Below are 24,142 nucleotides of genomic sequence, written 5' to 3' on the forward strand. Positions count from 1 at the left end.
GGGCCATTTCCCATCTCCAAACCAATATGTGAGCAAGGACTTTCCTGGATGCTCAGGTAAATGAGGCTCAGAGTCAACCTTATTTTTAAACAATTCATAATTATTGGGGTTGGAACAATTTTGCACTGGGTAAGGTGTTTGCCTTGCATATGGCAGAACAGAGTTGAATTGCTCACATCCCTGAGCATCACCAGAGGTGATCCCTGAGCCCAGAGCTAGGAATAAGCAGACCACCAATAGGTTTGGCAAACAAATAAATGAACAAAATAATGAAGTTTCTGCAATTCTCTAGAATTTCAAACCTTTCTTTATGACCTATTCTTGGACCCCAGACTCACTATATAGTGATTCTCCTTTCCCTATATTTTCAACTGTGATGCAGCTCAGACTCCATTTTCTGTTTATTTGCTGTTTGTTTTTCCACATAAATAATATCTTAGCAAATATGGAGGAGTCAGTCTGGCTCGACTATGAAAGAACTCCAGGTCCAAGTTGTGGTTAGGGGTGCTAAGAAGGGAGCTCTCTTCCCTAACTGCAGGTTGAAACTGCTGGATGGAAACCATGCACCACTGTTTCTCTCACTTCTTCCTACTCTGACCTACAGGTTAACAAAGAATGTGTCCGTGGACTTTGGGCTGGACAGCAGCAAGAACTCATATTCCTTCGCAACCGTAATCCAGAGCGTGGTAGCATTCAGAACAACAAGCAGGTCCTTCGAAACTTGATTAATTCTTCCTGTGATCAGCCCTTGGGGTATCCCATGTATGTATCTCCCCTAACCACATCCTATCTAGGGACCCACAAGCAACTAAAGAATGTCTGGTGTGGACCTCTCACTTTGGACAGCATTAGGACATGGTTCCGAACCAAGTTATTAAGGTAGGTTTCTACCACCATCTGAGAAGATACTGGGAAGGGTTACAAGGAGAATTTGCATTACTTTTTCTGATAGTTCAAACTCTTATGCCCAAGTGTCATTTACAAGATCACTGATTTGAGCCAGCAGTGGTGCATCATTAGGCAATGCCATGCATGTGAGATTCTTTGCCTTTCACACTGCAGAAATAAAATTAGGGCTTGAGTTAGGGAAATGGGAGGTTTATAGAAGGCACTGTGCACAGATGTAAATTCCTCCAAGCACTCATCTCTCCTTCAATTAATCTTCCTTGTAGATTGTAATAAAGTCTCTAGCTAATTGGAATCAATTCTAAATTTTTGTTAGTTTTTATTTTAAGAATAATTATACTTGAGGTCACATATTTACAATAGTGTTGATGTTCATTATTTTGATGTACACCACTACTTCACCACACTACCAACAAAAAAAAATTGTGGTGTATCTACACAATGACTACTATGCAGTCATAAGAAAAGATTAAATTTGATGCAACTTGATTGGCTCTTCACTCATCAGTGACAGATAGTAAATTCCAAAATGTTCTGCCTGAATGAGCTTCCTATCAGGCCTCAAAACGCAGGGGTCACGTGTAGGTGGAGGCAACAGCTGCTCATCATAGTGCTGTGTCTTCACTTATTTAACACTGAGCTTGGAGAAGAGAAAATTCATTTTCCACCTGCAGCCTAGGTATTCTCTAGCCTGGAGTGAATGGTGATTCATCCCGACCCAGTCAGAGATTTGGGGGCATTTCAGGGAATCAAAAATATTTGATGAACTCTGAGACCTTCCTCATTCTTGCAGAATGCATAAGGATTGTGATGCTGGCCAGCAGAGTGTTGGCAACATTGAAGACATGGAAGGAGGGGTGGCACCATCCACAGGAGGTAGTCATGCTCCAGGTGCTGAGAGCCAAGAGAGCAGCACTGAACAGCCCAGAAAAGCTGGAACCCACCATTGGTCACCCCATGAAGGAACACGGAGGACAGGTGGGTGCCACAGGGTTATTGCTAAGCTCTGGTCCCAGTTACTAACTCACGGGGATATACTGTCATTTCAAACCTCCAAAAGCTCCTTTCTGCAAGAAAAATCAGCATCAATTCAAAGATGTCCCATCTTTCCCTTTCTTTTTTCTCTCTTCATCGTTCCATTTGATAGTGTGCTAAGGTGTAACTCTTCACCCAAGATGCCCTTTTCTCTTTCTCTGAGTTGAGAAACTTCCTCCCCAAATGGACAAAATACAACTATAGTTTATTGAATAATAGATGGTTGGTTAAGTTCAACCAAATAGATGAGTCCAATTGAAGTTCTACTCCATGAGAAGATGGGGCTGTGATAAAAAGAACAACTCTGAATGGGCCCGGAGAGATAGCACAGGGGTGTTTGCCTTGCAAGCAGCCGATCCAGGACCCAAGGTGATTGGTTCGAATCCCGGTGTCCCATATGGTCCTCCGTGCCTGTCAGGAGCTATTTCTGAGCAGACAGCCAGGAGGAACCCCTGAGCACTGCCGGGTGTGGCCCAAAAACAAACAAACAAAAAAAGAACAACTCTGAAGGTTCCTCAGGATGCTGCATCCAAAGAGCTGCAGGGGAACTAAGTATGTTTCCCAATTCCTATCTGCACGATGGCATTGGCTTTGAAATTCAGAGTCTGTTAGGTGTTTATGGTTTCACCCTTTGCTTTGGTACCTCCTCACCATCTAGATCACTCACTATTTGTGCTCACTTCACATATCAGCTCAGCCCAAGTGAGTCAGTGATGAATATTTTCTGCCTCATGGAAGTGGCCAGAGAAAGACTGAGAATTAATTGAAATAGTAATGGAGGACTCATAGCTCTGTGGGCAAGAAGATAGAGAGGGTGATAGAGAGATGATTGTAGGAATGTCGAGGAATGACAAGAGGCAATGATTGGTAGGGAGTAGATAGAGAGGTTCGGTCAGTTGTTCTCAAATAGTGGGGCGCGCCCCCTAGGGGGTGCAAGGCTCCTAAAGGGGGGTGCGTTTGACCTCGGCAAACACTGTCATAACAAGCTAAGCCCCGTGTTCATGTCTCTGTATGTCTCTGAAGCTGAGAGTTGCTGTGTCCTCTTCAAACCCCGCTTCGAAAAGCTATGCATTGCAAAACGTGCTCATTGTAGCCATTAATCCAGATATCACCTCTGATTAAAAAATCAGCTCAAATTATCATATATATTTTTGTTTTGCAGGTTAACTTTTTTTTAATAAAGATACTATTTACAGTCGCGTGGGGGGCGCAAAAATGTTTTGTCTTAGGGGGGCATGACAGAAAATAATTGAGAAGCACTGGGTTAGGTAAATATGTGATAGCTGCAATTCAGAGGTACAAAAGAACCCTCTCCCAACCTGATGTTCTCTGTGCTGAACTTTAAACAAAAATCTGCCATCAATTTCCAGTGTGACTCATTCTTAAACTGGAAGTTTTTTTATTGCTTAATTATCAGTTGGCATCACAGGAGAAAGTAAGTCTCAAAATGTATGTAAGTTATTTTCCAGATGAGAAAAATGCCAGGTAGGTTCAAGGAGGTAAAAGTCCTGATGAGCATTTGCTAGTATTGTCCACCAGGTGACTTGTGTGAAGCAGGAAAAATTAAAGCTGATGTCGGCAGGAAAGGATCATAGAGGAGCAGGGCTTTGGGAGTTAGGAATAAGGATGTGTGAGTAGCCTCTGAAACAGGCTTGGCTTGAACAAAGCTAGCATTCCTTCCTTTTTCCAGAGCTAGCAACTGTAAGTAGTGCCACTCCCACTAATATCCACAGGCTTGCAGCTGGCAGAGTACAGACTTTGCCAGATGTCAGCATAGGTTCTTTTAAAGCCCAAAGCTGCAATTACTTATTTTTAATTATTGTTTCCTAAAACAGCTCCTACCAAAGCTACTCCTGGATTTCCAACTTAGCTGGAGTGCTTGGAGACATAGCTTGCAGTCTGGGCACTTGGCAAATCTACAGTAGGCTCAGAGACCAGCTGCTTTCCTATTGGGGTCTTTCTGAAGCTTTGATGCAAAGCCTCATGTTGCTGTCCTGCTCATGTTGGATGCTTAGTTACACTCACTGACCATATTCTGCTGCCATAGCTGTGTGCGGTCCAAGTATCAGGACCTCATTCTGTGAGCTTTACAACTGAAATTCACTATGTTTCCATCAGGGTACAAACAGGCATTTTCTCTATCAACATCTCACAACTGCAGAAACATAGAGAAGTGAAGCCCCACGCAGCCAGTGAAGCTGCTCTGAGATGATTCCGTTTCAGAGCAGATGGACCCAGACTGGGGTCCTAAGCACCACGTGTGCTCCCATCACCTTGGCCCTGGGACACTGCCTCCTCAAGTGCAGCAAATGTCACCTAGCCTGAGGACCATCTGGGCTGCTGGCAGTGCCCTTTCCTTTCCCTGACTTTGCTCCTGTCTCCTAGCTGCCTCAAACCTCTTTTACTGTCATTTACTTTTTGATCCCTGAGTAATCAAAACCAATGTCCAGTTCTTCCACAAGCAGCCACTTTGAGGTCCTTTAGGTTGTCAATATAGGTGTGTGTGTGGGGAACAATATAGGTGTAGGGAGACACATCTGTAGCAGCACTGTTTCCAAGTAAGTCAGATTTTGAGATATTTTGGTAAGGGCATCATTTAAGAATTCAGGGATGGAGCACCCATCAACCTTCACTTGATCTTCAGGGGTGTTTTGGACCTACCCATGCTATTATCTCCTATCTTACCTCTAGTTGGCTCATATTTTCTGTCCTCAGGGCCTCTGTAGAAGGACTTCCTCATGTTTGAATACATGAAAGCACAGATGATGAACCAATCAGCCTTCCAATCAGTTTTTAGCTTCCACAAGGCACCTCTCACCCTAATCACATCTGCTTGTCTGTGATTAGGGATGAAGAGTTGTCCACTGTTTCTCACATTAGACAGGAAAGCACATGGTGCATGCTCATTTGGGTCTGGGACAGCAGTTCTTAGATACATTATTCCATGTTATTACTGTGCCTGTTTTTGTCATTGAAGGCTCTAGGGGACACATGTAGATCATCCCATCCACATGATACTTCTTCATCCTTACCTGACTCTCTGAAGGAGACAAAGTGAGAACGGTCTTTTCAGGTGGTAGTTGAGACTAGAGTCCCAGAGGCTGCCCACTGAGCTGGAAGGTAGAGTAGGAAGGGGGTGCTAAGTCCCAGAACAGAGAACACATAATTTTCTATTTTGCCCAAAACACATGATTTTTCACTCTGCCCAAGCTCCATGCAGATAACGATTGCCCAGCATTACCACACTCACTTCTTGTCTTATAAGATTCCAAGGCTGGTTTATGGGTCCCTGAACTAAGGCTTACAAGGAATCTTTCTAGTTAGGAGACAAGCTAAGTACTTATTCTGAAGGGAAAAAAAGAGCAATTGGATAGGATTAGTTTTTGAGACTTATGAGATGATGTCTTGCAATTAGTCACTGGTACCCACAGTGAAATCTGGATCATGGCAACTCCTGACAATAATCTGTGAAGATCCCAAATTGATCTAAGAAAGACAACTGATATATCTATACTCCCTGGAGAGGTACATCCTGCCTTCTGGAAAGTTAAATGTCACAAGTTTAATACCACTATGGTACATGAGCATCTTCTACTGGTGTTCTGCACTTATTCTTTCCCGATAGGCAGTCCAGGACAAGACCACACAAGTCCTACTTCAGCAGTCTAAAAAACTGTTCACAGCAGCACAATGGAGCCTCACCATAGCATAGGGTAAATTTTTGCAAAGATTCATGCTGTGTAGCTTGAATACCTAATAAATGCTGCTGTCTGATCCAGGAGCCCCTAGACCAGAGGTGGCGAACAAGTTCAACATAAAGAGCCAAAATTTTAAACTGTGAGAGTCAGAGAGCCACACCACGTAGTGACCTGCCAAAACAGACAAACACTCACACAAAAGCATCTAATTATAACAATAATATATTAATCACATATTGCATTTTGCCATTTTGAGGGTAAAAAATCCTGTTCGCCACCCCTGTCCTAGACAAACCACATCCTTATCTGAGACAGGTGGATTGGGATGTTAGCAGTTTCCTACCCTGGCAGACATTGGGACACAGATTTTAGTAAATTAGGACATACACATAGTACTCTGGGTTCCAAGAATAGTATATATCAGAAAAGATTCTACCACAAGGGATATTTTTTTTTTTAAGAAAAGATGTTAACATTTATTACTATTGCTACTACACCAGTACACTGTTTGGGGTCCTGCCACCTACTACCAGTCTATCAGCCTAGACCAGGGGTGGTGAACACACAGCTCTCGAGCCACATGCAGCTCCCAGCCAAAATGAATGCGGCTCTTTGCCTCTTATCAATATTTTGTATACTATGGCTCTTTGCCAAGTTTGGATTTCGTTCGGCTGCTTCTGAGGAGGGACCTCTGAGGAGAGATCTCCGAGCGCGTAGTCCTGTCCCCAAGCTGCGTCATCCCATCTCCCATCCCTGGAAACAACTGCATGGGTCAGTGAGCGGGGGACCATGTGTCACATGTTGTGTCACATCTTGCCGTTAGTTCTTAGTGTGGAGGATGCAGCAAACCCTCACCATCATTGCAGGATTTTTACCCACACTCAAAATGGCAAAATGCAGTATGTGTTTAATATATCATTGTTAAAATTATATGCTTTTGTGTGTTTGTCTGTTTTGGCAGGTCACTGTGTGGTGTGGCTCTTTGACTCTCACAGTTTAAAATTTTGGCTCTTTGTGTCGAACTTGTTTGCCACCCCTGGCCTAGAGCTCTTGATGACTTTGCATTTAAATAATTTACCTCTGGGTCTAGAGTCTTTGTACAGCAGGTACAATGAATGCTGTTTGCCTAGGTTTGATCCTGCACCACATATGGCCCCTAAGCACTGCCAAGAGTGACCTTGAGTACCAGGGTGACCTTAATAGGACACTTGTATCTATCCTTAAATGCTTCTTTCACAGATGACACAGCAAGTCATCTGATGTTTGAAAGTCCATAGAGATTACTCTGGAAAGCCACTCACTTTATTCCTCATAGGTCAACATAATTTTTTAAAATAAAAACCATTGTAATATACAAAGTTCTTAATAGTTGGGTTTCAGACATACAATGAATCAGGGCCAATCCCACCACCAAAGTCAACCTCCCTCCACTATGGTTCCCTAAATACCACCCCCCTACCCCATAGCCTCAAGTATAGCAAGCCCATTTTAAGTTTAGATTGTTAAAGTTTGGTTCTCTTGATTCCATTGGTGTTGTCTTTGGATATTTAGTTCTGTCCTTTTATAACACTACCATTGGACCTGAGAACACTTGGCTTCTGGCCCTCATCCTTTTTATATTTGTGTTTCTCTTCTTCCATTCAGTTTCTTTCCTTCTCCTTCTTCTTCCTTGGGGTCAAGGGTATTTGAGACAAATCCTTACATTTCTCCATGCAGTTATTCTAAATACTACATATAAGTGATGTCATTCTGTATTTATCCTTCTTTGGGCTTACTTCATTTAACACATCTTCCAAGTCCATCCATGTTGAAGAAAATTATATGATTGCATTACTCATTACAGCTATGTAACATACCACTGTTATATATGTACCACTTTATCATGTTCCACTCATCTGTTATTGGACTCTAAGTTGATTCCAAGTCTTAGCTATGTGAACTGAGTGTTGAAATGAATATTGCTGTACATATATCCTCTTGGATGAATAATTTTTTTTCCTGGGGATACCCAACTTTGAGTTTACTGCAAACTCTCTATACTGTTTTCCATAAGTGTTGGATCAGGCAGCATTCCCACCAGTAGTGGATGAGAGTTCCTTTTCACCATGTCCCTACCAACAGAGATTGTTCGCATTATTTTTTGATATGTGCCTTCCTCACTGGTGTAAGATAATATTGTTCTTGATTTGGGTGTGATTGTGTTTTTTCATGTGTATGTTGGCCATCTGTTGTCTTCCTCAGAGAATTATCTGTTCATTTCCTCTCCCTATTTTTTGATGGGGGTTTTTAGCTTTTGTGGAGTTGACCTTTATGAGTATTTTGATATCCTAGATAGCTAACCTTTATCTGATGTGTTGAGTGCAAAAATGTTCTCTCATTCAGTTCACTGTCTCCTAATTTTAGCTGGTGTTACTTTTGCATACAGAATATTTTTAATTTGATGTAGTCCCATTTATTCAGATTTGATACTACAGCCCTTGCCATTGACTTCCTATTATCAAAGAATTCTTTGAGGTCTAAGTCTTGGAGTGTTCTGCCTCTGTTTTCCTCAGTGAATTTTATAGATTCAGATATAATATTAAGGTCTTTAATCCACTTGGCTTATGTGTAAGGTCCGAGGTAGGGATTTATCTTTAATTTCTTATACGATTATCCAATTGTTCTAACACCATTTGTTGAAGAGATTGTCTTTATTCCATTTCAAGTTCTTGGCTCCTTTGACAAAGATTAGTTGCCCACATACAAATACACTTGGGGGTTTGTCACTGGACATTTGGTTCTGACCCACTGGTCTAAAATCTTTGTTCCAACACCATGCTGTTTTGATCATTTACTGGCTTTGTAGTAGAGCTTCAAATTAGGTAATGAGATGCATCCCGGTTTCTTGTTTTTTCAAGATGGATTTGGCTATCCTAAGTTTTTTATGGTTTATGGTTTCACACAAACTTTACCATTGATTGTTCTAAGTCCTTAAAGAATGTTGTCTGGATTTGAATAGAAATTGCATTGAATCTATATAGTTTAGGTATGATGGTTATTTTGATAATATTGATTCTTCCAGTCCAGGAACATGGAATGTTCTTCATTTCCTTAGGTCTTCTTCAATTTCTTTCTTAAGTGTTTTGAAGTTTTCATGGTACAGTTCTCTCACTGCTCTTGTTAGGTTGATTTCTAGGTACTTGATAGTTTGGGACACTATTTTAAACGGAATAGAATTTTATATATAGACTCCTCTGACTCCTTATTTGTATAAAGAAATGCAACTGTCTTTTGTATATTGACTTTGTAGTTGGTCACTTTGCTGTCTTGGATTATTGCTTCTAAAATTTTTTTTGTGGCTCTTTACAATCTTTGAAGTTTATCATGTTATCTGCAAATAGAGATAGTTTGACTTCCTCTTTTTCAATTTGGAATCCTTTGGTTTCCTTCTTTTATTTGATTGCTATTTCTAGGACTTCTAATACTATGTTGAATAAGAGTGGAGACAGTGGACATCCTTGACTAATGCCTGAGTTTAGTGGAAAAGCTTTCAGTTTTTTGCCATTAAGAATAATGTTGGTATGGGCTTTTTATAGATAGCTGTTACTATCTTGAGGAAAGTTCCTCCCATACCTATTTTGCAGAGAGTTTTCATCAAGAATGGGTGTTGGATTTTGTCAAATGCTTTCTCTGCATCAACTGAAATGATCATGTGGTTTTTATCCTTCCTTTTACTGATGTGGTGGTCAACATTCTTTTTTTTTTTTTTTTTTTTTTTTGGTGGTCAACATTCTTATCTGAAACATCCTGTGATGTTGAATAGTTAGTTGTACTTCAGCTCAGAGCTTCTCTGGCCTCTTTCACACCTTATTTCAGTTTATATAAGCCAGTGTCCACATAAATTGAGTTCCATAGCTCCCAACAAGGGAACCATAGCCTGTTTTGCTGCACTTTTGGGATTAAAGAGAGTTTTCCCTGGATATAGAAAATACAGTATTCCTGCTCTTATATATTTGATCCAGGAGCAATAGAGAAGTCACTTTCCCACCTGCCTGGATATCTCAGCCTATGCAGAGCATATCTAAGACTTCCGGTTAAGTCTTTGCCCAAATCAGAAGTCCCAAATACCCCCCAAATATTCTAAGCAAGGTGTGTTCATAACCAGGAATTAATTAATGTGTAGGATTTGGGACTGGTGTAATAATTGTACAGAAGGTAGGATGCTTGCCTTGTACACAGCCAGCCCAAGTTTGATCCCCTGTATCCTATATGATCCCCTGAGCACTACCAGGAGTACAGAACCAGAAGAAAGTCCTGAAAACCACCACGTACAACTCCCAAACAAAAGAAGAATTTCTAAAAAAGAATCTCTAGGGTTTTGTAGTGAGAAGTTAACTTTGTAGATTAGTCCCCAGATTCCTTGTCAGTGAATATGCTGTGTGCTGAGCCTGTAGAGCCATTGTTAATTGTTATCTAACATGTTAGAGATGAAGCAAAATTGTACCTTGTTATCCCACAAAGGCAGCCACAAGCAGTGTGCTCAGAATGTGTAAGAATGTAGAGTCTGACTCCCTGGATAGAGTACTAGTGTTCAGCTTAGCCAGGTAGCTCAATTTAGTCTTTCAAAGGATGAATGTGGACAAAGTCCTAAGAACAGAGAACTTTCCCATAACTAGGAACCAAACTGCTCCCTTCCAAGCCAGGTATCACAATGTTGGGTCCCTACTAGGTTCTCAGAGGACCAAGGACCTTCCTGAGTCTCCCGAGTGGGAGCCCACTCTCCAGGCTAATCACACCATCCCTGCAGGCCAGGAATATCACACCTAGCTGTCCTGAGCTCATTGTGCCACCTCACTGCAGCTTCTTTGCTGGGATATAAAGTCTATATCACAGCTGGATGAGAGCCTAGGTGTGCAGTCTGAGTGCCTCCTTGTATAATGCAATTAGGAATTTAAAATGCATTTGATCCCAAATCAGACAGGAAGCCTTTGCTCATCTGTTGGTAAAGATCTGGAGAGTTTGCATCATAGCCAATCAGATAGCATCCAAGGACAAAGAAATAGTGCTAGGTTAAGAACCAGGAGGGTAATTTATATGGAATTCCAGCTTAAGGTCAAAAGAGTTTTCCCTTATATTCTTCTATTTTTAAATATAGCCTGATAATGAAGAGCTTGTTGAAGTACATCACATTGTTAAATGATGATTCCCTAGCAGCACACATGCATTTAGCGTGGTGACATGTCCCATTTACAACATTAGTTTAAAAACAAAAAGAGCAACAATAATAACAAAAAATGCGAATTAATGAAATTGGTGGGAAAGGGAAGTGAGATTTTATCATCTTTAAATAAGCATAAACCTTTTCTCTTTGACACAGAGATGGTCATTGTCCCTTTGTCTCCATAATTTTCTGAGAAGTTCAGCCACTGAGTATGGGTGGTCTGCCCAGCATCAAAATCACTGGTTCACAGATGAATGTGAGGTATTTCTGAACTGCAATCAGCCTAGCAGTATAAATCACAAGCAGATGTTGGGTCTTGTAAACTCTGAATACAAACTAACAAATCACCATCACTGGTCTTAATTTTGATTTGTTAGGGTCCTTCTCCCTCTTTTTTTTTTTTTTGTCCTGTGTAATAAAAACGTATTTAACTCTGCAGTGAAAATGAGAGCTCCAAACTTGGGGTAACTTAGTCTTATCTGTGGGAGCAGCCTAGCAGGAGAGAACTTACTGGGGACCACCACTCTGAGATCCAGCATGCCTCCATCACATAATCCAAACTGCACTCAGGTCAATAGAAAGTTTGAGGAAAAGGTACCTTTCTAGACTTTGAAGTGAGGAGGTCTGGAGAGAACCTCATGAGTTTCCTCTCTAAAGGTTTCTTTCAGGCTAGGATATAAAAAAACAGTTAAGGTGCATGCTTAGCATGCACCTAAACTGAATTAATTTTCCAGCAATATAAGGTCCTCCAAACATCACTGAGTATAGTTTTGGTGGGCCCCGACACTGTTGGGGTGGCCCAGGTATTTCTGAAATCTCAAACCCTGAGCAGCATCACATCGATGGGCCCTTGCACTGGATCATTGGTCTGGTTGGAAAAAATCTTCAGGTGTGGACCCAAGGCCTCTTGAGAACTGTATAGGACACATCTCCCCCAAAATATGACACTGCTTGGGAGTCCTACATATGTCTATACATAAATATGAATGCATCACCACAGAGAGAATAAAAAATTTGACTTTGGGAGTAAGGTGTAACAGTAGAAAATACATAGGGGAGCCTTTTGGTTACGCAAGCAATTGGTAGAGATGTTATGTCATTAGCTGCTCCCTTCCAAATAATTTTTTTAAATTAGGCCCAAATAAATATTAACACTTGAGCTAAGCAATTTAGGGCTCTCACATGTGAAGCTCCTCAAGTGCTACATTTATAAAGCTACATTGACAAGCACCTGCCCTTCCAGAGATAAGGACACAACTAAATCTTTGGGGCAGCCCAATTCCTTTCTTCAAATCCCTTTCTTGGTGTTAACAGGTCTCAGCAATAGCGGGGACTAGAAGAAATCTCTTATGAGAGACATCTGGCACAAAGAATGTGGGAGCTATTCTGGGTAACAGCCATGAAAACAGGAGCTCCTTTCTAGCTCACAAGCTATGGTCCTGGGAGGGGCCTATGAGGCACCCTCTTAAAGACCTTCATCTAGAGGGGGAAATAAATCTGTATGTTTTCCATTTATCACTCTCTACCTAACCTGGAGGCAGGAATCAAATCATATTACTTTATGAGTCCCAAGATGCACTGCAGGGATCATCCTGGTTTGCTCAGGACTGAGGCCTTTAGAGAGGCCAGGATTTTCAGTGCTATGACAAGGACATCCCTGGATCCACCAGAAATTTCTGTGGTTGCTCCCTCACACTAATCCCTCTAGTTCACCTTGGGCTACCATTTAGTTTTCATGGCCACTGCCAAGACACATGACTCTTCCCGCTCTCAGGCTTGGCTGTGAAGGCAAAAGGCCCATCTCAGTTCCCCCAGACCTCACAACAAATTGAGACCTGTTCTGTTTTCTTTTTAAAGGTATCAGGAAAGGAAGGAGTCAGTCTGTCCAGACTCATGGGACATTACACCAACGGCCTCCCATCTTAAGCTCATCTGGTCCCATCTTAGAAAGCCGCCAAGCCTTCCTCCAGACATCTACATCAGTTCATGAGCTAGCACAGAGGATGTCAGGCAGCCGGCTTTCCTTGCGCACCTCAGCTGCATCCCTGCACTCTCAGCCCCCACCTGTCACCACCACAGGACACTTGAGCGTCAGAGAGCGAGCTGAGGCACTGATCAGATCCAGCTTGGGCTCATCTACCAGCTCTACCCTCAGTTTCCTCTTTGGCAAGAGGAGCTTCTCCAGTGCTCTTGTCATTTCTGGACTCTCTGCTGCAGAGGGAGGCAACACAAGTGATACCCAATCATCGAGCAGTGTCAACATAGTGATGGGCCCCTCTGCAAGGACTACTGGCCAACCCACACGGGTAAGGAGTTTTACATGGGTGATGGGATCAAAGCAGTTTTATGGACACCTGATATAAAACTCTGCATGCAGATACCTATTCTCTTTCTTCTCTAAAGGGTTCTATAGTTTAGCTGTGCACTCAAAATATATGAGATGCTGGCACAGGTGTGGGAGGGGCCAGATGCAGGAGTCTAGCAAAGCTATCCCCAGAGTGGGAGTCTGCTCTGCACACATATGTACAGAGAGGCTTGTTTATATGCTTGTTTCATTCTCTTACACAGTATGCCGACTTGAGGAAATGGAAAGGACAAATTGTATTAAAGATTCGTAGCCAACTAGAGTTGATTTTCAAGCTGTCCTCTTGCATGTACTGAAACATTAGAAGAGTTTTGAGGACTTCACCCAAATAAACCTACTTACCATGAGTGCCATGCTAGCAGACATTAAGTGATGCTTGAGCTGTACAATCCTTGTTTATTCTTCTGCTTTTGTTGATCTTTCGGATTGTTTTTTGGTTTTCCACTTCATTGATTTCTGCTTTCAGCTTTGTTATTTCCTTCTGTCTCCCTATTTTTGGTTCCTTTTGTTGGTCATTTTCTAATTTTATGAACTGCGTCATTAAGTTATTCAGATATGCCCCTTCCTTCCTGATGTGTGCCTGTAGAGCTATAAATTTTCCTCTCAGGACTGCTTTTGCTGTGTCCCATAGATTCTGGCAGTTTGTGTCTTCATTATCATTTGTTTCCAGGAAAGTTTTGATTTCCTCTTTGATTTCATCTCAGACCCACTGGTTGTTCAGTAGCAGGGTGTTTAATTTCCAACTGTTAAAATAGTTCTTTTCTTTGCCTTTGTAGTTCACATTTAAGTTCAGAGCTTGTGGTCAGCAAAGGTAGCATGCAAGATTTCTATCCTCTTGATTTTATGGAGGTATGTTTTATGTGTCAGCATGTAGTCTATCCTGGAGAATGACCCATGCACATTGGAGAAGTATGTGTATCCAGGTTTTGGGGGATGGAGTGTCCTATATATATCTACTAGTCCTCTTTCTTCCATTACTCTTTTCAGGGCTAGTATGTGTTTGTTGGGTTTCAGCCTGGTTGACCTATCAAGTGTTGATAGGGCCGTGTTGAGGTCTCCCACAATTATTGTGTTATTACTGATGTCTTCTTTCAGATTTGTCAGTAACTGTATTAGATAATTTGCTGGTCTCTCATTGGGTGCATATATGTTTAACAGTCTGATTTCTTCCTGTTGCACACATCCCTTGATTAGTACATAGTGTCCATCTTTGTCCCTTACCACTTTTCTGAGTATAAAGTTAGAGTCATCAGATATTAATATGGCCACCCCAGCTTTTTTAAGGGTGTTGTTTGCTTGGATGATTTTCCTCCAGCCTTTGATTTTGAGTCTATGTTTGTTCTGACTATTCAGGTGTGTTTCTTGTAGGTAGCAGAAGGTTGGATTCATCTTTTTGACCCATCTTGCCACTCTGTGTCTTTTTATTGGTGAATTTAGTCCATTGACATTGAGGAAGATAATTGTCATAGGATTTAATGTCATCTTTGTAGATAAGTTTGCTGTATTTGTTGGTCTCTCTTGTCTTAAAGTAGACCTGTCAGTTTTTCCTTTAAGGCTGGTTTTTCATCTGTGAAGTTTCTGAGCTGTTGTTTATCCATGAAGCTATGTATTCTTCCTTCAAACCTGAACGTGAGTCAGGCTGGGTGCAGTATTCTTGGTGAGGCATTCATTTCATTCAGTCTTGTCACAATATCCCATCACTGTCTTCTGGCCTTGAGAGTTTCTTGTGACATATCTGTTGTAAGTCTTAGGGATGCTCCTTTGAATGTAATTTCCCTTTTTGATCTTGCTGCTTTCAGTATTCTCTCTATCTGTGGGACTTGTCATCGTAAGGAGGATGTGTCTTGGGGTGTTTTTTTTTTGGGGGGGGTCTCTTTTAGCTGGTACTCTTCAGGCATGCAGGATTTGATTGCATGTAGTCTTTAATTCTGGGAGTATCTCTTTGATGATGTCTTTGACAGTTGATTCTTCCTGGAGATCTCCTACCTGGGTCTCTGGGACTCCAATGATTCTTATGTTGTTTCTGTTGAGTTTATCAAAGACTTCTATTTTCATCTGTTTGCATTCCTTGAGTACTTTTTCCATTGCCTAATCGTTTGTCTTAAGGTTCTTTTCCAATTTCTTCTGCTGTTGAGTTTTTCTGCATCTCATCTTCCAGTACTTCAATTCTCTCCTCAGCTGCTGTTACCCTGCTGGCGAAGCTATCCATTGAGGTTTTCAGTTGAGCTATGGTGTTTTTCAGATCTGTTATTTCAGTTTGGAGTTTTCTGATTTCTGTCTTTGTGTTCCATTCAGATCAATCTATGCTTTCGTTTTTTTTTTAATTTTTTTTATTTTGAATTATGAGAACAAAAGATGCAAAGAAAGAGGACAAGGTAAAGTTACAGTGGAAGAGCCATAACATAATTCTCAGAAGAAGTCCCCTTGCTGATATCTTAACTTTGAACTTTCAGCCAAAGAACGTTAAGATAAATAAAACAGAATCCATGTACAATTACTTTGTCCCTCAAGTCCCCAGATTGTAGCGCATTATAATATTTCTTAACAGCACACAAGGCAATCTAAAGCCATAAAACTTACATAACTCCTTAAACATTAGAGGCATAGTATTTTTTTCATTTCCATGTACATGCATATTAGCTTAAGTTAACCTCAAATTTTATGTGGGTGCATTTAACCTCAAATTTTAAGTGGGTGCATTTTAAAGATTAGAGTCAAAGGAGCACAGTAAAAACGGTGTTAGAGTGGCAATTGTTGTTTGCATAGGCCCACCAAAATATGAGAGGCATGGAAAGGAATAACCTTGGCCTAAATACAAAGAGATCCTACCCCTGAAGTTTCCTGGCATAAAACCAACTCTAGACTTCAGGCAAGTTATCGTCCAATCCAAGACATTGTCTGTAGTGCCAACACACTTTTCACACAGTCTCTGTTGTTGGTCTCATGTTTCTGTATTAAAGATTCTGGAATCTGCATATTCTAAATTGAAGTCATGATGTGGAGTGTCTTCTCGTTTCACCTCACCATGAAAGGGCAATGCAGGAAGCCCTGTCCTGTAAGCAGGTCGTTGTTAAGTCTTCTCATTGTTAAGGGAAGTCTCTTTTGAGCAGGACGATGTCTGAGCAGTGGTAGGGTCTTCCGTGGTAGAGGATTTCTTCCAGGTGATGTTATAGACAAACCTCACCATTAAGGGGCTATACAGCAAACCCTGTCCAGTAAGCAGGTCATTGTTTTTGTTAAGTCTTCTTAGTGTTAAGGGAAGTCTTTTTTGGGTAGATCGATGTCAGAGCAGCTGTAGGGTCTTCCCTGGTAGAGGAATGCCTCCAGGTGATGTTATATACAACCTTGGATGTTTTGTAGATGTCTTCTCTAGATCAGAGGTGAATGGAGAATGCCCATTCTTCTGAGGCCTGTACCTGGTCTTTATGTCAATGTTCAGGGTGTAAGGTCTCATTGCACTACAAGATTTGTGTGTTCCCATCTCTATTAGATAAGAACTTATTATATGTATAGTATTTTCCCATTTTAGTGTGCCTAAGCAAACAAGAAATAAAGCCACATGGTGCTATCAGATATATGGGGGCGTAAGAAAATTTCCAACAATACCCATGACTTGTTCAAACATAAGCATTAAACTGAGGGATTCTTTCACACCAAATTTCATTTTGAGCAGTTCACAAAGAGAAGATAAAAAACATGGGGGGATCATCACTGTATAAGAAAACATTCAGCAAAAGTTATAGCCATTAAAGAAAACACCCATAAAATGATGAAGAAACATAAGTGTCCTTTTTATGCCTTTTAAAATAGTTGGGTGGGTGTTAACTCCAGGGCACCACTTTGATCTGTGACTTAGGACTCTACAGTACTTAAGTTAGAAAGGGTAAATGAGGAGTAATGATGATAGGAGTTAAGGAAGTTAAAGAGAAATATGACCTTATGAAGGGGTATGCAAAAGGGCAGAGTACAAACTGGACATTCTGCATATATAAAAACATAACTCAATGATAGTGAGTACTATTAATGTTTCTTGTGCACACGGGGGCAATAGCCCCCGCACGATTTTGAAAATATAGACTGGACAGAGATTACCAGTGACTTCAAGAAGCTGGGAGGCCAGAAGTTCAGGGCCCCACCCACACCCTCCCTAAGGAGCTGAATGGATAATGGGGGAAAGCCTAGGGTACCTTCGAGCTCCACCAAGGGGCCCAACTCACCGGCTTGCCCAGGCATGTGGCCCAAGGAAGCCCTGGAGATCTGGAGCAAGGTGGTAAAGGGGTGCTGGGGTTACCCAAGTCCCGCACCCCCACTAGGCCTGGTTAGGGAGGCCTCCAGCATGGCGGGAGCCTGCCAAACCCCTCCTGCTAGACTCCCGGCTCCCAAGAAGGAGAGATCCTTCAAGAGGCTGGGAGGTCAGAAGTTCAGGGCCCCACCCCAACCCTCCCTAAGGAGCTGAATGGATAATGGGGGAAAGCCTAGGGTACCTTCGAGCTCCACCAAGGGGCCCAACTCACCGGCTTGCCCAGGCATGTGGCCCGAGGAAGCCCTGGAGATCTGGAGCAAGGTGGTAGAGGGGTGCTGGGGTTACCCAAGTCCCGCACCTCCACTAGGCCTGGTTAGGAAGGCCTCCAGCATGGCGGGAGCCTGCCAAACCCCCTCCTGCTAGACTCCCGGCTCCCAAGAAGCAATCTATGCTTTCTTTGAATTCTACAAACATCTTCTATATTTCTATTTTAAGTTCCTTATCTGAGAGGTTAATCAGATGGTTGGAATTTTTAGGTCATCTGAGCTATCGTCTTCATTCTCTGTGCATGGTGTTTGCCTGCGAGGTTTCCCCATTGTCACGCTTGTAGTGTAGTTTTTCCTGCGTGTTGTGGTGGGGTTCATTGGTTAGAAAGAGTGCACAGCCACGAAGTGAGCTCTTCTGCTGTCTCTAGTTGACATTTTTTTGGGGGTGCGCTCCCTAGGCCTCTGAGGAGACCTTCAGGTATTCAAGAAACACAGACAGGCACAGGAGAGATTTCCCTTGAAGTCCTCAGAGTGATCAAAGGCACAGCAGGGCGGAGCCTCCGCAGGACAGAGAGCTCTGCTTATTGTTTGGCAACCCCCACCACCAGACTTTACTCACTCACTTGCTGGGCAGCTTCAGAATGCAGTTTTTTTGGGGTGCACTCCCTAGGCCTCTGAGGAGACCCCTTCAGGTATTCAAGGAACACAGACAGGCACAGGAGAGATTTCCCTTTAAGTCCTCAGAGTGAGCTGTACTATCCTGTCAATAGTTATCTACCAGTAGGCAGGTACAGAAAGGACAGCGATAGAGAGGGGAAACAGAAACATTAAGGTAAAAATCTGTGTCAGATTTGAGAATCCAGTCTGCACTCTTCCAATATCTACAAATTCTCCTACCCATGGTTCATGTTCTTAGAAAGGCATCATTTTCCTAGCTCTGCTTCTAGGGGTTCCTGTTTGGAGATGAATGGAATTCTACCAATAAAAATAAAACTGAAGTTAGACTGGGCCCCCTTGAAATCAAGCCTCAGGGCAAGTCTGAGTTTCATCTGCTGTGTGCCCTCGTCAGGGCAGAGTCCAATACTCTTTATGAAGCTTTCAGACCACACTAGCTAAAAGCATGAAAGATGATTACTGTATGGGTTTACACAAAGTTTGCTTAGACAACTAAGCACTGAAGCAAAACTTCCTTTGACTCATCTCTACAAAAATCACAAAATTCACACCTCTCTCCCGTCCCTACTCAGTACTTAAGATAATGTGTAGATTTATTTTTGGTATAGTCTTTCACTTTCTCCAATAAGTTCAACAGTCTATCCAGTATAAAATACCTCTGAATTATTGTTCAGGACCAGAGCTACAGGATTTAGCACTGGTAACAGCAGGTACACTATTGACATTTTACCTTAGTTGATCTCTTCCCAGCATATCCAAACTAAGAAAAGGCTCCTAGGTTCAAACAGACACACCCCTGCAACCCAGATTACATCTGGAGTCTTAAAGATGGTCTTTTCTCATAGGGACTTCTTTGATCCTCTGTCATTTGACCTGACCTCAGATCAATGCAAATATGACACTAGTGCCTATAGTAGTTGGGGTGGCAATAAGGTAGGAACAGATGTAGGCTGAGCTCCTCATTGCTTCTTTCTTTTTTAAAGCACTTCTCTGAGCCTTGTGAACCCACTGAAGCCACAGAGCAGGGGCAAGTTCTTAACCATCGTCTGGCTGAAGCTGTGGTGAGAAATGTGGGGATCTGCAGAAGAGCCAGCCAGGAGGACATGGGCCTGGATGACACCACTTCCCAGCAAAGTGCCTCTGATGAGTCGTGAAGGAGAACAAGAAATGGGAAGGCACACCCCATATCAAGGAAGAAAGGGGAAATCCCACTAAAAAAAAAGGGCAGCAAATTTTGTAACCTAGATGATACCTTTCCTGTGGAAAAATGAGAGCTGCTGTTAGAAAACAGAATAAATACCTCAGTTTCTTGGAAATCACACATACACAATGAAAAATTTAAAATAGAAAAAAAAATGGACTCACCTCCTTGCTCCCAGCTCACTTGTCCCTGAACTGCCAAACACAAGAGGCACAGAACTTGTCAGAATTTGAAAATCCAAATAGAAGCCATGTCATATCTTAAAAGAACTAGTTAGTAGAGCACATACTTACCTGACTGATAAAAAGACAGCTGCATGTGAAATAATTGGCTTTCTGTACATTGCTGCAGGCATGAAAAAGAATGAACCACAGCATGTAACATACTAACAGCTAGTCAGCTGCAATAAGATTAAGTCTAAATATAAAAAAAATCTCACTTTATAATATATATGCAGATGTTAACTACAAATTAGTGACAGCTTTACTGCAAGAGATGTGATAATGCATGCAGCCATGTCTAAAGGATTCTGTGAAAAAGCCTAATGATACCCTGCAGTCTGTTTAGAAATCTCATCGAAGCAAGCACAAAAATGCCAGGTTGGAATCGCATGATACAACTATAGTCAAAACCACTGATTTCTTACAAACCAGGTTACATCTTGCTTCTATTCCTGTCTGCTTCAAGGAAAATGTATGCTCGCTCTAAGTTAAACAGCCCTTACTATATTGATTGCACAAATATGTTTGTTTATAGTTATTGATGTTATTGTTTGAATTCTATGCAGTGTCTTTTTTAAAAAAAATGTTTTGTTTTTATTTTTACCATGAGAATGACATGGGAAAATTCTAAGATTTTTCCCATCTTAAAATTCTTACAGGGAAAAGCAAAAGCCTGGTTCTTGCTGTCATGAGGGAGAAGTGCCAGAATACAGTCCATGAAAAATATTATTGATCTGTTGAACCTTCTTTTTCTGGAAATCAATAGTTAGAAATACTTCATTTGGAAAATCATGCAAACTTGCTTTAAGTATCTAAGATTTGGAAGTATGGGGAAAGGAGAGGATACTGCAAAGAATTCCTCCCTGGAAGAAGATAATGCTGTGTATGTGTGTAATAAAGGAATTAGCTATGAATATCAAAAGGGGGGACTATCCCAGATTCATAGCATATTAAATGCAATTAACAATCTCTGAAGATACTGACTTGGTTATTTCTAATATCAATATAGGTGTTTCTCTAATGAAAAACTGTTATAACCTTACTGCAGTCTTGTCATTAACCAAACCAAACTCAGCTGAAATCATCTGAACAGGCATTACAGTCAAACCCTGTGATGTACCCGAGCTGTGAGAGTGACCTCCCCTGCATGAATGTTTCCTTGTGTTCAGTAAGAAAAGTGACATGTCTACATCTTGCTGTACAGCTGTCTATTCCTTGGTGACTCAGTTTTAAAAATACAAAAAAAACCCAAAACACTGAAAGCCACCATGTACCAATCTGCACATCCATAGCAATGCAAATGAGAAAGGAAACCACACTCCTCCAACTGTAAGAGATTCTTGAACTATTCTCCTGATGGTTGCATTTTATTTATATAGTTTTTAGTACAGCATTTTAGGGAGGAGTAGAGTAATAGTCATCAACAACTGTAAGACCAATTTCTCAGATACAGATGCAGCCCTCTGCATTGTCTATGAAGAGTGAAACCATCTTGAATGTATGAACTGAGAATGTATCAACATACACACACACATTCAGAGGCATACACGCTAACATAACACTATTGGAATCACTCACAACTCTTCATGGGTCTATGGCCAATATCAACAATGCAGTTAAATTTTTTAATAAGATGTATAAACACCTTTTATATTTACTACTCTTCTTGAGCTTGTTAATCTGGTCCTCAGCTACTCAACTATTAGAACATATTCTCTGTCTAAGACTGTTTTACTAACCCCCACTTTTAAAGGAGATGTTATTAAAGTGACATTTCTTGCTAAAATTATTCAAATTTTTGACAGCATACAGCGAGTTATTTTCTACAGCTGGATGAAGATCAAAATTATTTCTCTTCTAAACATTACTATAAAGCCTGTAGTGCTTGGTTTCATGTAAGTCATGTGACTAATATCAAATACTGAATCTAAATTTTGCAGTATGTTGAAACCATCTGTTTCTGACAAGTCATTTTCTAAATCATTTGATGTTCCAACTTCTTTGGCCTCAAAAATGTGCTGTCAGAGTCTGTTTACTCAGCTCTCTCCTGCACATTCATTAACTTTCTTCCAGGATCAGGGGCACATGCACACTGTTCTAAGAACACGAAGATAGGTGAAAAGCTAATACAAAGGCAAGGCTCATAATGCACATTCTAACTTTTTTGAACTACTATTAAGGTTCATTATAGACATTCTAGTTCTTTGAAACTATCATCCTTCATCATCCTCTTGATGATTTGAGGACTGGGGAATGAATTTGCAGTTTTACTGGGCATCTTCATCCCAGCTGCCAGGAAACCAGAATTATATTAGATGAAATTCAAAGTCTTGTCCATCTCCTTTCATATGCCCCTTCTTATTCAGAGGTATAATGTAATTATTTGGCTTTCTCAATATTATGTAAAGTACTTTATGCATATAGGAAAGAGAGAATGATTTAGGAAATTCATTTTCCAAGTCAGTTCTGGTATGTCCTATCCAACCAAGTTTTTTTTAGCTTAAACTCTTCAGAGGCAATGCATATGACAAGTTTGCTTTTTTTTCCAAAGTGAATTCTTCCTAGACTTCTGGATTTCTATCGATCTATTATGTCCCCTGAATTTGTTGGAACAGAACATTCAGACTCAAGTATAAAAGAGAATTCCAACTCAACCTGTTTTAATTTGTCGCAGTCACTATCCTATATCCTCTCAGAAAACTATTATCACGACTGGCACACAGTAATGTGTGCGCAGATTTCCTGTTCCTGGTCCTAAATAGAGCTTGGTGAATGAATGGCCTTCAAGTGGAGTTCACAGATTGTCCTCCTTTAAACCCCAGCAGGATGCTATATCTACAGACTGGGCATATTTGGTGCTGTGTTTTTTGTGAATTCATCATCAAATACTCGGGTGGGGAGGGGGAGTAGGAGTGGGATTAAACAACAAAGACATTTTCAATGTTCAGAATTTGGGAAATATAAGATCAAGATGCCAATAGACATAGTGTCTGTTGAGTTTCCTCTCAGTGGTCTTTTCCTGTGTCCTCACATGACAAGACAGGTCAGGACTTTCTGAGGTCTCTATTAAGAACACTGGTTCCCTTGACAAGGACTCTGTCTCACAACCTAATTCCAAAAAGGCTCATCTTCAAATATCACACTGTGGGTCAGATGACTATATATGAATTTGGCAAGGACACATTCAGAATACAGTATTATCTATTATTAAACATCAATTTGTAAAATACAAGGCTTTCCCTGATGTCTTCATACAGGCTCAATGATCATTCAACAAAATACTACAATAATTTAAGGACCTTACTAGCCTACTCTAAACTGTCTTCCAATCTACTGGAAAGTTCTCATAGTTAAAACATCAACCAAGACAAAACCAGAATCTACCGTACAGTCATGACTGAAAACATAGTGTTCAAAAGGAAAAACCTAGAGCAGTCTGGGTAAACCATGATACCACAGAGCCCAAGCAGTACCACATCTCAGGCCTCATATAGAACAACAGACCCTGTCATTATTGCAGAAAGTGCTTCCTGAATCCTATGCTTCCTGATCTCTGTTCAGGAAGCCAAGTCCTCTTCACCTTTCAAAGGATAATAAGCAGGAGGAAAACATCTCATACTTCAAATGGATATGAACTCTGCAGACAAAGTGCCCTTGGGTATGATAATAGACTCTGCCTTGATAGAGGCCCACTTCAGTCCTGCCTAGCCTAGGTGCTAGGTCTGTCTTCAAGTAATACAAGACATTTCCTCAGCCCATCTCCTTCCTTCTCTATTCTGAGGGCTCAACAAGGCTCTCTGATGGACATGAGAAACAAGGAGAGTGGATTTATTTTAAGTTCTGCTCCTCCAGCTATTGTGAGATGCCCTTTCTAGCTCTGGAGCAGTGGCTGTCCAAATGCCACGGTTGAAGACCACATCTATACTCTGTATTTCCACTCCTGTTCCTGGGAACCATATCTGTGAAACAGTATGAGCTTAGCCTCACTAAAGAACATAAATAAGCAGGGGCCAGAGCAGTGGAGCAGCAGTAGGGCCTCTGCCTTGCATGTGGCTGACCTAGGATGGACTGTGGTTATATCCTCCAGTGCTCCATATGGTCCCCCAAACCAGGAACAATTTCTGAGTGCATAGCCAGAAGTAACACCTGAGCATCACTGGGTGTGGCCCAATAAGCAAAAACAAAACAAAAAGAACATAAATAGGCAAAAATGGGGGCAGAAATGACATCTTTCTATAATGGACTCATACCTTCTTTAAGGGCTAGTTTACAATCTATTATATTTTCAGTTGAAATCCCCAAGGCCTGGCAAATTTATACTAAGCTATAGGA

General features: G+C 41.3%; 1 protein-coding gene across 1 annotated transcript in view; it reads left to right on the plus strand.

The window, feature by feature from the left end:
- The window catches only part of PCNX2 (pecanex 2), a 328,287-nt gene extending 307,753 nt beyond the window's left edge, over positions 1-20,534 (plus strand). The window contains exons 31-34 of the mRNA XM_049789037.1: positions 605-879; positions 1,700-1,884; positions 12,697-13,145; positions 19,372-20,534. Coding sequence (XP_049644994.1) covers positions 605-879; positions 1,700-1,884; positions 12,697-13,145; positions 19,372-19,542 — 1,080 coding nt within the window. The 3' untranslated portion in view covers positions 19,543-20,534. The remainder of the gene's footprint in view (positions 1-604; positions 880-1,699; positions 1,885-12,696; positions 13,146-19,371) is intronic.
- Positions 20,535-24,142: the final 3,608 nt, after the last annotated feature.

The sequence above is a fragment of the Suncus etruscus genome, chromosome 15, assembly GCF_024139225.1.
Source record: "Suncus etruscus isolate mSunEtr1 chromosome 15, mSunEtr1.pri.cur, whole genome shotgun sequence".
Classification (NCBI taxonomy): domain Eukaryota; kingdom Metazoa; phylum Chordata; class Mammalia; order Eulipotyphla; family Soricidae; genus Suncus; species Suncus etruscus.